The sequence below is a fragment of the Melospiza georgiana genome, chromosome 22 (genome assembly GCF_028018845.1).
Source record: "Melospiza georgiana isolate bMelGeo1 chromosome 22, bMelGeo1.pri, whole genome shotgun sequence".
In the NCBI taxonomy this organism is placed as follows: domain Eukaryota; kingdom Metazoa; phylum Chordata; class Aves; order Passeriformes; family Passerellidae; genus Melospiza; species Melospiza georgiana.
In genome coordinates this window covers 6,261,230-6,276,211 of record NC_080451.1, presented here as the reverse complement: position 1 = coordinate 6,276,211, position 14,982 = coordinate 6,261,230, and the positions used below count along the sequence as shown (strand labels likewise).

The following is a 14,982-nucleotide window of genomic DNA, read 5'->3' as shown; positions in this document are numbered from 1 at the left end:
CAGTGCTTGAGTCAAGCACTCACATGAATGCAGCAAGAGAGGGAGCAGGGGCTTGTGCAGCTGTAGCTGATTCCACCTGAGCAGCTCAGAGATTCAGGACTTAAAAATCACCCCTGTGTGCCCTGTGAGCTGCTGGGAGGGTGTTTGGCACCTGCAAGGTGGTTTTGTCTACAGATGGATCATCCCTCCCACAGATTTGTGTCTGAGCTGTTATGCTGCAGGATATCATGGCCAAGGGATGCTGGGGCTTAAAGAGACATTGTAATTTGGATAATGGTCAGCAGGAGGAAACCATGGGGTCTCATGTAGAACTGAGCACTGACCACTTTTTGCAGTGTCTCTAGGTGGGCAATTAAATATTAACCTATTTCAGAGATTTAGCTGCCTTTTGCCTAAGGCATGTTGAGCAAGACTGTTCATAAGCAAAGAGTCACAAAGATGATTGCCTAGGCATGCTGCAGTTGTGTTCCAGCATCTCATTATGCCAGGAGTACATGAACAGGGATAGGCCTTGTCCCAGGTAACATAAAATGCAATGTCAGTCAGAGCAGGTGGAGACAAGCAGGGGAACGGAGCCTTTAGCACATCATAGCCCATGGGCTGGGCTTTAGCACATCATTGCTCAAGTCAGTTGGCAACTTTGAACTGTATCAAGCTGCTCTGAGCTTTACTCATTGAACTAACTCGATTTTTAGAAGCTCAGAAGAGAGTTTAAAAAAATTGAGAGAAACCTCAACAGGGGGCCAGGCACTCAGGGCCACAGGCCCTTGAACACCAATGCCAGCCCTTTTCCCTGGGAAACAAAACTCACCAGTCCAAGTTCCTGATGTCAGATTGAAGGAGGCACTTGGCACTGTCAAACCAGCCTGAGCTGCTGGCAGTGGCAGGTCTGGTGTGGGAGACATCCTGCACTGTTTGCAATTTCAGGAGGGGGTGGACCATTCAGGGCCACAGGCCCTTGAACACCAATGCCAGCCCTTTTCCCTGGGAAACAAAACTCACCATGCCAGGTTCCTGATGGTAGATTGCAGGAGCCACTTGGCACTGTCAAACCAGCCCACGCTGGTGCCAGCTTAGGTCTGGGAACCATCCTGTGTATTGTGGAATTTCAGGAGCCAGCCGGCCACTCCAGCCACAGGCCCCGAACACAAACCTTGGCCATTTTCCCTGAGAAACAAAACTCACCATCCCAGGTTCCTGATGGCAGATTGCAGGAGGTGCTTGGAATTGTTAGAGCAGCCTGAGTTGGAGTTCATGGCAGGGTGGGTCTGGGAGACATCCTGCGCTGTTTGGAATTTCATTAGGTGGCTGCCCACTCACAGCTACAGGCCCCTGAACACCAACACTGGCCTGTATCCTTGTGAAGCAAAACTCACCAGTCCAGGTTCCTGGTGTCAGTTTGCAGGAGGCCCTTGGGATAGTCAGGCATTCTCCATTGGATGTTGTGGCAGGTTGGGTCTGGCACACATCCTGTGCAGTTCAGGATTTCAGGTGGCAGCCAGCCCCTCAGGGATCAGAGTCCTCTCCCTCTCTTCACATTCATACAAGTCCTAATCTGCTAGAATGGATTGCTGTGGTGCAGAGCTGTGGAGAACAGCTCAGAACAAGACCTTAGAAGACATCAGAGTGGATGCCACAAGAGAGATGTGATTCCAATGACTGTCCAGCCTCCCAAGTCAAATCTTCGACAGAATCGGCACTGGGCTGAGGAACACAGAGGTCAGAGATGCCAAGATGGACACCTCAGTTTCTGATAGGCCCCTCAAAGGGCTAAGGCAAAACACATGTGACACAAGACACCCAAAAGACACACAGTGCATGATAGACAAGTGACACAACACCCACTGGGACTGCTCTGCCCTGAGCACCTCAGCATTGTGAGACTTTTCCTTTATGTGGCCTAAGGGGTCACCTCTTGCACATCCCTGCCTCCAAAGTTGACACAAAAAGCCCTCCCAGCATCTCCCTTTCATCCCCTCTCAGGTCCCAGCCTTGGACTTATCTCTCGGACATTCGAGGATGAGAATCCACGGTGGGTGTGAAGGAAGGCCGCCTCACCCTCTGGGAATCTCCTGCCATCACCTGGCTCTTGTCTCTTAGCTATAATAAAGAACACCAAATATCACTGCATGATTTTAGCTGCACAGGGGTTAAAAAACAACAATTCTGCCACTCACCATTCTCCTAAGGATGCCCAGGCCCTCAGGCCGCAGGCTCGGGCCTCGCTCAGAGATCGACGCCATCGTCGCAGGGTAGGCCGGGGTTAAGAGAAGACAAGGTGATTTGGCACCCACATGAGGGTCCATGATGCTGTTAGGAAAATTAATCCACAAACACCAGAGGTTTATGTCCTAAAAGGAGACTGAGTCCTTTCTGGCTTTATTCCAATCAAGGGAGAGGCCATGGGGCATTCCCCTGGGATCTCTCCAATTTTTGGAGGACTCAGCCTCCTTTTTATCCCAATTTCCCAGCCACATTTCCCTTCTCTCTTTCCCCATTCCTGAGGTACTTGAGAGGTTCAGACTTCCCAGAATGCCTGATCTCAAAGAGTTCCCTCTAATGTATAACCCTCTCTTTTCATTTTTAATTCTTATGGAATTCAGGGGTTTTTCTTTCCCATTGTTTCTTTCATCTCTCAATGTCTAATTTCATTTATTAGCAAACCTAAAGTTTATTAGTAAAAGCAAATATCTTTTTCCATTCATCAATCCATGGAATCCTTTCCATTGTTTCTTTTATCTCCCAGTGCTGGTTTTATCTACCAGCAGTCCCACAGCTGGTTTGTAAAGACAAATCCCTCATTCCTCTCAATGGCAGGAACCTGTTCCAGCTTCAGGGGATAAGGATGGGACTGGTTTGGACACAAGCAATGATTTCCCCCTCCACACTTACACAAAACCAACAAGGAACAGATTTTCAAAAGGGCCAAGGCAGAGTCAGCTGTTCCTTTCTGGTTTGTACTTGAGATCTCAAAGCCATGCAAACCTCTGTGGTTTGAGGGTTTTTTTTTGGTATTTTCCTTTTAAATTCTTACCTGGGAGCCTGATATATGGTCTCCTCGAGGCTGGTCTTATAAGCTCTAGGAGATTTATATAATAAATTCTATATTTTAAAATTTATGATATGTAATTTATATATTATCTATATATTATACCTGAGATAGCTCAGCTACTTTAGAAGGCATAAAATCAGCAGGATGGCTTCTGTGGTAGTGTTGGAAACAGAAAAGTTTTATTAAAAGGCAAAATAACAAAGGTCTTTACAGAGAAAAACCGAGCCAGGGCAAGAGGTTCTTGCTCCTGGTAAAACACCTCAAAAAAGCCATTGGTTTCTTTGTTCTCTTCTTTTTCTAGTAAATTGCTCAGGTGGGACTTTTTGGCTCCTGTCCAATTAACTATCCTTAAGTTTGAGGTGAAGTCCCCCAGCTCCTATGAGATGTCTTTTTTGGTAATTGAGGAGAGAAACTTCTGGGCTTCTTTCCTTTTTTAGGAGATAAAATGTAGTTTTGTCACTCCGTCAACAGAGGGCACATTCCTGTCACACAAAGGATGCTGAAAAAGAAAGAATGACCTGGGAAATCCTCTGGTGGTCAGTCATAAAGCTCATGGCAATGTTTGTCACCCAGCCCTTCCCCAGGAAATCTGAGGATCCACTCACACTCTGTTTTGTACAGGGAGCCACAAAGAAAAATACCATCACCAGACATTCAGACATTTCCAAAGAATACCTGCTCCAAGAGCACAAACCCCTGGTTCCTTCTGAGTGCCAGCTCAGGGCTTACCACAGCTTGTTCTGGACTTCTCATTTTCCATTCTGTGAAAAATGTGTATTTTATGATTGGCTTTTTGCAAATATTATGAGTATGCAACAGGCTGTTGTTTTTAAAGGTTAATCCTCTGTTAACGTGGGTCCTTTTGGGGGCTTATTTTGCCCAGAAAGAGGTACCTGGACTGTCTTCCCAGGGAAGAATTCCTTCCCAATATCCCATCCAGCCCTGCCCTCTGGCAGTGGGAGCCATTCCCTGTGTCCTGTCCCTCCATCCCTTGTCCCCAGTCCCTCTCCATCTCTCCTGGAGCCCCTTCAGGCCCTGGCAGGGGCTCTGAGCTCTCCCTGGAGCTTCTCCTCTCCAGGTGAGCACCCCCAGCTCTCCCAGCCTGGGTCCAGAGCAGAGGGAACATCTCCAAGTGCCTTAGGAACTTCTGACTGGCAGTGACAAGGTTTTGGTCACATCTCTAACGTTCATGAGATGCCCAGAGTTACCACAGCACACTCCCTTGGCACAATCTGCGTTGCTCCTGGAATGCAGCAGGAAGAGAACTCTCTTGTGTGATGTTCTGTGAATTCACTGCTCTCTGGTGATGTTATCTCTGCTGTTGACTTATCAGGGTTCAGACTTTCCCCTCTCCCCAAAAACCATCTGTTCAGCAGCTGCATTGCTGGAGTGGCACCTTTGTTATTCCGGCAAGTTCCGTGTTGTTCTCTGTGCCTTTGTGTGCTCTCTCACCCACATCTCTTCCTGCCATCCTCATTCAGAGCCAGCATAGGAGCTCTGCTGAAGGCACTGAAGCTCTGAGTCCACAAAAGATCAAAGATGCAGCTTTAGAGCACAAAAAGCCAAATGATATCACGTGGCGTTCACATTTTCTGAAAAATCCCTTCACCCAGGATTTTTCTCCTGGGAAGGTGAGAAGCCTCAGAGAAAAGGGAAACAATTCTTATCTCATTTGCTTCTCCTGTGTTGTGCTCACATGTGGAATGTGTTTGGAGATTGTTTACCCACAGGTGATTGTTCCATTGGATTCTCCTGTGAATTATTTTGATTTATTGGCCAATCAGGGCCAAGCTGTGTCAAGACTCTGGAAAGAGTCACAAGTTTTCATAATTATCTCTTTAGTATTCTGTAAGTATCCTTTCTGTATTCTTTAGTATAGTTTAGCATAGCATTCTTTAACATAATATAGTATAATAAAATAATAAATTAGCCTTCTGAGAACATGAAGTCAGATTCATCATTCCTTCCTTCATCTGAGGAGAACCCAAATGCAATAATACCAGACAAGAGGAATGATCAGGCAGTGGGTTCAGAATAATCACAAATATTTCTTTTTCACCAATAAATATGTACCACGCTTGGTTCAAGCTTCCAAAATAATAAAAAAGAGGTCTTCTAGAGCTGTTAAAAGCCAATGTGGCCCATGAGCAAACTGAGACATTAATCCTTGGAAGTGTCACAGCAGTGTCACTGGATGTGCCTTTCTGAAGGACCTGGAAATGAGACCCTTCGTGATTAAACTGTTTCTCACAATTGCCCCCTGCACTCTTTTCCTCTCCTTGTTCCCAGAATAAAGAAATTCATCTCCCTACACACCTGATGTGCCACAGACCCCTCACCACCCTGGTCACCTTACACAGGATTTTCCAGGTTTTTCCACAGGTATGTCCCAGGAGAGAGGTTGGTCACCTACCAGGAGATATCAAAAAGTCAAAGATCCCTGGGGTTACAACTGAAAATTCCCAGCAGGGAGACACCAAACTGTGGAGTATTTGCTATTTAAAGCAGCTGAATGCTAACAGGGAAATTGGGATTCACTGTGTCACCTCATCCTCTGGAACAGCAAAGCAGAACATTTACTGATCTGGTCAAAAAGTGTCTCACCATGACAGAAGTGAAAACAACAATAAAATACTTTTATAAAATGAAAATGAAATAAATAAAATAAAATTAAATAAATAAAAAATAGATCAGTAAGTAAAATTATTAAATAAAATTAAAATAATAAAATACTTTTATAAAATGAAAATGAAATAAATAAAATTAAATTAATAAATAAAAATTTAAAATAAATAAATAAATAAAATTAAAACAATAAAATACTTTTATCAGCAATTCTGATTCCAGTGCCTGATAGTGCAAATATCCCAGACAGAGGAGAACATGGAATTTGTTCCTTAAGGTTCTTGGGCAAAAGAAAAGAACAAGTTAAGCTCCTGGAAAGACTTTAGAGTGTTTCTATCTCCACCTTGACATTTTTTATCAGGACATGCAAAATATTTAATGCAAATTCTCCTTGGGTGTGCCATTGCTTTTATGGACTTTTTATGGTTTATAAAGCAAATCACGTCATCGCTGGTACTTTCTCTGACCCTTTGGTTAAAATGTTACCCCAAGGACAATCTCATCTTTGTGTGCTCAGTGTTTGCTGAGCACTCCAGGATCCCTGGATTTGTGTGGGGTGGGAGCAGAGCCTCACCCAGGGGTGACACCAACCCCACCAACACTTCCTGCAATCATTCTGCATTTTTTTCCAGGAAAAGTATTGAAATTTTCCCCCCAAAAAAGAGCTTCCTTTGAAATTAGCAAATACTTCTGTTCTTCTGTTTCCTATGTGGGGACAGGTAAGAATTTCACTGATATTGAACAAAAAGTCAAAAAGAAGGGTGAGTGAGAACTGAAATGAACTGCTCAGAGAGGTGGTGGAGTCTCCAAAAGTCACCTGGAATTCCAGATTCCAAAATTCATCTGGAAGCAGCCCTGGGCACTCAGGTCACAGAGAGGTGGGACTGGATCATCCCCAGTGTCCCTTCCAACCTCAGCCACCCCAGATTCTGTGAAGAAATGGGTTTGAGCCTCCATATTTTTGTACATTTGAAAGGAAGAAAGGTTTTTTGCTGTTAAAACAATTTCGTGCCTCAAATGCTGTCTGGATTTATCCCTTTACGGAAAATTAAAAGAAATAAATAAAATAAAATAAATTAAATTAAGAAATAAGTAAATAAAGGGAGGAAAGAAGTGAGGGTTAGCAACGGGAATTTAAATAAATAAATAGATAAATAAATAAAGGGGGGGAGGAAAGAAGGGAGGGTTAACAAACATTCTGCCATATAGGAAGAATATGAGAAAACTAGGACATGATAATTGCCAGAAATTAGCTTGGAGGCCAATGGTTAATGGGAACAGAAGCAGATAAACACAACATTTCTGGATAGAAGGGATACAGGGTAGGAATTTGAAAGAGATGGGATAAAGATTTTAATGGAATCTAAAGCTGGTTGTCTGAGAGCATTGGTGGTGATGGCTAGAACTAGAGAATAGAGGAAAACATGAGAAATAGGTAGAAATTTTATATATTTTAAACTAAGAAAAAAATTATCAGTCCAGGGAATTTTGAGCTTCAGCAGAATAGAGGGGGAAATGGGCAAGGAAATCCCATAAGGATCAAGAGAGTCATGGAAAGGGAGGAATGGAAGGGGAGGAATAATGAAAGATGGATAAAAAGGCACATTGCAGAATCAAGGAGAAAAAAAAAAATCCAAAAATTAGAGATAAGAAACATTGGATGGTGACAGTAGGAAGGACCAGAATGGCAGCCAATAAATAGAATAAATGCCTGTATCAGCCAAGACCTGGATAATCTGGAAATGTGGAAGAACTAAGCAAAGTGAGAAAAAAGAGAAATTTGGGGGGAAATGTGAGGCAAATTTAAGGGAGAACAGGCACAGAATTCAGTGCATCCAATAGCGGTGAGAAAGTGGAAAATCCCACACATCATAACACAGAATTCCACAAAGGGATGAGGGGAATCAGGGGCAGGGGCTGGGCACAGGGAAAACTGCCAAGTTCTGGATTAACCAGTGCTCCAAGGAGCTCTTGGAATCACAGAATTACTGATGGAATTTGTCATCTCAACAGCTGCAAGAAAGCTCCACTGTTGGGAGCTGGCAATAAAGGAGCGAAATAAAGGTGAGTGAAATCTCAGATGAGGAGAGGAGAGAGATATCAGCACCAGGCTGACGTCTGCGCTCTGATTAGTGATTAAACATTAATAGCAACCAGAGAATCAGGCTGGTCTGGGTTGGGAGGGATCCTGAAGCCCATCCCTGCCTGGGCAGGGACATTTCCATCCCAAGAGATGCTCCAAGCCCTGTCCAAGCTGATCTGGGCTCCTTGGGATTCAGGAGTCAGTTATAGAACACAAGTGGAGAAAAGGAATGAACTTTTTAATAAGTGGAAATAATGGATTTAGAAATAAGGAGGGTGTGTGAGGTAACACAAGCCTGATGGTTTGGTGAAAATTAAGGGAGTAAACATGATCTTTTCTCATAACACAAATTACCCAATTGAATCATCAGTGAGACAATTCCTTGTAGTTAATTTTTCAGGAACTGAGGTGTTGAACAATCACAGAAGCACAGAATGGTTTGGATTGGAAGGGACCCCAGAGATCATTCAGTTCCAGCCCCTGGCAGGGATGTTTCCTGCTGGACCTGCAGTTCTGTATCCCAGATAAACACGAGCAGTTTATCCTCTCTGTGTCTGGATTGAAGGCACTGAGACAGCAGTTCACGTTCACACTCAGGTGTTTATTGTTTCTTATCAGTGAAACAGTCTCACTGCTGTGAGTGGGGCAGCTTTTCATTAGAAGGCACAAAATGCCCAACAATCTCTTGGTACAAGGGCTTTTCAGACTAAACTGTCCAATTAAGAGCTGACACCTGGATTATTTTCCCTTTTATAACCCAATAACTGATCCCACAGAGCTGCAATGGGGACTTTTCTGCACAATTACAAAATGCCACCCAAACCCATGGAGAAGAAGGAAGAAGAAGCATGAAGAAGAAACCCAGGACAACACCCTGTGCCCTCCATCTTGCTGCCATCCACAACACACTAAAAACCCCAAAACCTCAATTTCTCACCAAGTGATTGACCTACACTGCTCTCTATAATCTATTTCACACTTTTGTGGGTTCCAATCTATTCTGGAGTTTAGGAAACTTTCTCCATGAATGAGGGTCAGAGTCAGTGCTGCCCTGGGGGTCAGGGCAGCCCAGAGCAGACAGAAATATTCCCAGTGCCCTGGGTTTCCACAGTTGGACATCAACAGAAATTTCCTCATGGAAAATGTGGTCAGGGATAGGAAGGGGTTGCCCAGGGCAGTGGTGGATCCCCAACCCTGGATGTGTCCAAGGAAGGACTGGGGATGACGTTATGTTATGTTATGTTATGTTATGTTATGTTATGTTATGTTATGTTATGTTATGTTATGTTATGTTATGTTATGTTATGTTATGTTATGTTATGTTATAACTATACTAAAGAATAGAGAAAGGATCTTACAGAAGGCTTAACAAGATGCTAATTAAAAACTTGTGACTCTCCAGAGTCCCAACACAGCTGGCTGTGATTGGTTAATAAAAAAAACAATTCACATGAAACTAATCAAACAATTACCTGTTGGATAAACAATCTCCAGCCACATTCCAAAGCAGCAAAACACAGGGGAAGCAATCAGATAATTATTGTTTTCATTTTTCTCTGAGGCTTCTCAGCTTCCCAGGAGAAGAAATCCTGGTGAAGGGATTTTTCAGAAAATATGACAGTGACAGTTTTAAGTTCAGAGCATTGTTAAAACATATATTTTATTCAGGGAAGCTGCAGACTTCCCCATGCCTTATATAGGGAAAAAGCAAGGAAGCGGGAAGAGTATCCTAAAACAAAACCCACCCCAAAACCCAGCAATAACAAACAAATAAACAAAAATATCCAAATTATTACTAGTGTTTTATTGCCTGTACAGCATATAAACATGAACAGAATTTCTTTACAATCTTGCCACCAATAAATAAAACAGACAACGCTTTCATTTCAGTGTGATTCTAGCACTGTGCTTTAGAATTATTTTCTCTCAAAGAGAGTTTAAAGAACCTTGATACCCAGCCAGTGAAGAAGTGGTCCTGTGCTCCTCTACACCCATTCCCCAAATCAACAACAATCAGTACAAGGAACTGGCTGATTTCTGGCTGTCAGAATGTTCCTAAACAGCAGGAATTCAGCTTGAGTTACTCATTGCAGTTCTGCTACAAACTCAGTGGAGTCACCTGCAGACAGGTGGGAGGGAAAGGGATCCAACCCACTGGGAATGAGGGCTGAAAAAGGGAATCATCCAGTGATGTTGTGTGTAGGGGAGGCCAAATCACAGGTAGATATTAATGATTAGATACTGCTTATTGGACATTAAAAATTAGCCATTAAAGAGGCTGCAGGGGATGCTGAGTTTCACAGTTTGTTCAAATCCAGGGAAAACAGTGGGAAATGAAACCCAGGGCATTTCCATTGCAGTGTCACCCAACTCCTGCAGCCCTGGAAGCTCTCAGAGGAGTCCCAGCCTCCTTGCTGGCAGATCTGCTCTGCTCCAGGTGCTGCAGGACTGCAGGGATGTCCCCACGAGCTGGCAGCTGCAGCTTGCCTGCAGTTGAAGCCCAGGAATATTGATTGGTGAAAGAACATGATCTTCACAGGAATGCACAAACTTCCCAGCTGGACGTGTCTGTTGTGGGTTTTCCCACCTTCTCAGAAGCAGCCAGCACAGGCAGCGTTGGCACAGATCTCACACAGGTCGTCCTCAGCAGCCAGGCCTGTCCAGGAGAAAAAGGGATTCAGTTGGGTGCCAGGAGGGCAGAGCCACCTGCCAAAGCACTTGGAAACTGCTTTGTATTTCTACTTCACCACTTGAAAGATCCTTGTAGGTAGAACTGCTCTGAGGAAAATTAACTCATGCTAAAATCTGACTGAAGGGATGAAAGCAAACCTGAATTCCTTGGGAAGCCATGGGAAGCAAGAGGACAGGAGGACATGGCAGCATTTTATCCTAAAGTGTCCCTTTTACTGGACAGCAGATAACTGCAATAGAATAACTCAAAAAAGCAAACACTGCAGCAGCAGCAACCCATGGCAGAGGGACTTTGGACAAGCAGGAAATAAGCTAGAGAAGGGTAGATTTAGATGAGATATTGGGAGGAAAATCCTCCCTGTGGAGGTGCTAGGGGCCCTGGCACAGGGTGCCCAGAGCAGCTGTGGGTGTCCCTGGATCCCTGGCAGTGCCCAAGGCCAGGCTGGAGTGGAAGGTGTCCCTGCCATGTCAGGGGTGGAGTGGGATGAGCTTTAAGGTCCCCCCCAAACAAACTATTCAGTGATTCCATTATTCTGTTTTGGATGAACTTTTCCCTGTCACAGCAGTGGGATGTGCCCAGGGAAGAGCTCAGCTCAGCACTGCAGGAATTTTCCTTGGGTGGTTCATGGAGCCCAAGCTTTGCAGGAGAAAGAGCAGCACAAAGGCAGCAAAAACCCTCCCAGCTGCCCTAGAAGTGGCACAGAAGCAATCCCAAGGCTTTGCCTCCTGCTGCTGGAATGTTTAAGGTTAAAAATCGTGGTAAAAACGAAAACTATGAAATATGAGTGACATACTCAGCCTCCTGAAAATCATGGGTGCATCCTCCCTCTTGCACACAGGCCTGAACTCCTCAGGGAGGTGTTTGTCCTGGCATGGGGAGTAGCTGGCCATGGGCACCATCATGCGAGGGTTGATGTGTTTGCTGCCCTCCATGAGCTCCTTCAGCTTCTTCACAGACTCCAGGGGGAATTTAAAGTCTCCATCCTATAAAGAACCAAAAAAAAAAAAGAAGTGTCAGGAAGCCAGGCCTTTGGCAAATCCATTCCATTGAAACCATTTCTCCCAGAAAATACAGCAGAGGGAAAAGATGGTGTTGAAAGAAAGCCAAGATAAAACCGGAGTGAAGGCAGTGGACAGAGGGAGAATTCAGCCCTGGCTCATCCCTGTGAGACAGACCCATAAAATCTGGGATAGGAAGGAAGATCCAGGCTGGGAATCTTCAGCCTAAAAAGAGAGAATTGGGAAATATCACAGAACCCTGGAATGGGTTGGGTTGGAAGGGACCTTAAAGCTCTTCTCATTCCCCCCCTGTCATGGACAGGGACACTTCCACTGTCCCTGGCTGCTGCCAGCTCCATCCAGGGAAATGTGATAGAGATCTACAAAATCATGGCTAGAATGGGGATAAATGGGGATTTATTTGGTTCATTGTTCTCCTAACACAGCAGGGGAAATGCCAAGTGTTGGCTGTGCCACACAAAAGCAGCTCTTCTTTCACACCACACGTTGCTGGGGCTTAAACCCTTCACCCCAAGACATTGTGGCAAATTTATATTAATTTAGAACCACAGAATCGCTTGTGTTGGAAGAGACCCACTGGGATCACTGACTCCAGCTCCTGGCCCTGCACAGATGCCCAACAATCCCATCCTCTGCCCATTTAAAACTTGCTCACACAATCAGTGAAAAACAAGTTTTTGGAAGCATAAATACAGCACTTCTGACTCAAAGTTCACACCAGAAACTTATGGAAGCTGGGACAGGACTCTGAGAAATCTCTATTACTCTATGTTTTAGTTGCTTCTCCCTGTTCATCAGTTAAGGGTCATTCCCTCAGTTTCAAGAAATTTCCCCTTTTTGAGGCCATAAATTTAAGTTGCAGCTGTTTAACCAAGTGCACAGAGTCTGTACCCATCTGCAGATAATCAGAGTTTGGCCTAGAAAACAAATAAGGATTTTCAAACTGATTTATTTCTGCCGTTTTAACTTGATTTCATGGCCAGCATGTAGACTAAGGTGATGTGGGAGGTTCCAACCCCATGGCAGGGTTTGGAATGAGATGAATTTTAAAGTCCCTTCCAACCCAAACCATCCTAGGATTCTGGAGTCAGGTAACAGCTCCTCATCCAAAGAAATAAAATGCAGTGGCTGATACAGCACAAAACCAAATATTAGCATTTATTTCACATCCCCATGAGTCCAGTGGGGAATGGTGTGAGATGAGTGGGGAGGGAATTTGATTCTGGCTGGGGTTTTGGAGGTTTTTTTACAGCACCACATTATTTTGGTGTTCAAGGTTTAAAAAACCTAGTCAGATAAACTTTGGATACGTATTTACTACGTCAAAATCTCGTCTCTTGCAATCAGTTTATGATCTTACTCTGGTTAATTTATCAGTTGACCTCGAGGATCTTAGAGATCTTTTCTGACCTTAATGGTCTATAAAAGCTAATCAGGCACTGGCATCAGCAGCCCCTGGGAGTGTTGGAGTCACCATCCCTGGAAGTGCTCCACAATCACATGGATGTGACAGGGGACAAGGTGGATCTCTCTGTGCTGGAGGAACAGTTGGATTTTATAATCTTAACGGGATTTTCCAACCTAAACAACTTTCTGGTTCTGTGATCAGCTCTGGCTGCCTGTGAAAAATTCACTTTTCCTATGAAGGCACCTCTAGATTCAGCTGTGGTCACACAACTGAGAAGCAAAACCCATAGAATTAAAAAAGGGGTTTTTCAATTTCAATCTCACAATTGCAGAGAAACCAGGAACTGGGAAGAAACCCTGACATCTGCAGGTCCTGGGGACAAAAAAAGAACAAAGGAACAGCAAAATAGAGACAAAACCACCTCAAGTAAGAAAGATGTATTGGAGAGAGGTGAATTTGACATCCTCTGGGACAAGGAAGGGAAGTGTCAGGAACAATTTCAGAGAGAAGAGTGCAAGCCAACTTTGTGCAGTGAATAATCACAGAATAAATCACAGAATCAGTCAGACTTCAAAGACTTCAGGTGAAAGGAGTGCAAGACTCAGAGTTCACTGCATGTACAATGGGGAAAACATCGATTTAATGATTAATGAGAGGAGAATTCCAGCTCAAACTCCAGAGATGCACTCCCTACTCTCTTACATAACCTAGAAGCAGCCATTCTCATTTATTAATATATTTTATGGCTGCAAGTGGAAAAGGGGAATGTTTTTCCCTGTAGGAAGCTGTTTGCTCCTCTGGAGACTGTAAATGTTGAAGAATGGTTTGAGAGAAAGGAATAGCTTAAACCTGCTACCTCTGGCAATCTCTGTCATCCAAAGGACAAAAAAAAAGATAGTCCAGGACACAAAGGTTCCTTATTCCTGGACACCTGCTGCTCACACATAAAGAGAGTCAATAATTGGTTAACAAGTGTTGGTTTTTATTAGTTTTCCTGGTCCTCAGAGGAAAGTGTTTACATTGCAATCAGACTGAAACCTCCTCTCAGAGGAGTGCAGAGAGATCCAAAACTTCCCCAAAAACAAACCAGGGCCCTGAGGTACCTTCCTAACCCCTTCCACATGGTATGGAGTGCCATGGTTTGACACTACAAAACTCCCAAAAAACCTCAATTCCTTTTCAAACCAGGACATGGAGTATTAGCCAGAGGTGACACCTCTGGAGCTGGTGCTCCCCCGGCACAACTTGAAGCCATGTGGCATTCACATTTCCTGGGAAAATCCCTTTGCTTGGGATTTTTTTCCTGAGAAGCTTCAGAGAAAAAGGAAAACAATAATTATCTCATTTGCTTCTCCTGTGTTTTACTCCTTTAGAATGTGTTTGGAGGTTGTTTACTCACAGGTGATTGTGTACTTGGAAGATTTCACAGAGGCTCCTTTAATCACTTCTCTGCCCATTAATATTTAATTGGATCCAGCCAAGCTCTTCTTTGCCCTTTTTTTACAGGCTCCATCCCATAAACTCACAGATCATTCCCACAAAGAACCTCCTGCCTAGAACCAGGTAACAGAAAATAATTTCTTTGTTCACACCTTGTTTGCATCACTCTCTCTAAAGTCAGCACCTTCACTGCATGTGGCTTTAGGTCTAGGAGAAAATTCTGGGCAGGAAACACCTCAGTCCCTAAAGAATTTCAGAGCAGAGATGTGGCTGGAGGAGGTAAATGAACAGCAGCAGCATTTAGTGATACCTGAAGTGTTTCACAGAAGGAAAACCCAGAGAATGGGGAGATACAGGTGGAAATCAAGGCAGAGCAGGGCAAAAATTCTGGTCTATTAATTTAGTTGCAACCAGAAGTTTATAAAATATCATCACTTTGTCGAATTTGTAATAACGACAAATGAAAGAGAAGAAACTCACCTGAACATAGACTGCCTGGGAGATGTGCACCAGGACAAGGGCTGCCAGGACTGTCCAGGAAAGACAGCTTTTCATGGTGCCTGCAAAGCCAAATTTCTCCTCAACTGGACAGATTTTATTTCCTCTACCTTTGGCCTTTCTTTGGCCTTTTTGTGTCTCTCAGACTTTCCCTCCTCTGAGCTC

At 44.0% G+C, this 14,982-nt stretch overlaps 1 protein-coding gene across 1 annotated transcript; it reads right to left on the bottom strand.

Annotated features, from left to right (window-relative positions):
- Positions 1-10,351: 10,351 nt before the first annotated feature.
- Positions 10,352-14,982, bottom strand: LOC131092717 (guanylin-like). Its single transcript, XM_058039551.1, has 3 exons — positions 14,800-14,982; positions 11,246-11,435; positions 10,352-10,416 (listed from the first exon to the last, which is right to left on the bottom strand). Exons 1-3 carry the CDS (start codon positions 14,872-14,874, stop codon positions 10,352-10,354), a joined length of 330 nt encoding a protein of 109 aa, XP_057895534.1. The 5' UTR covers positions 14,875-14,982.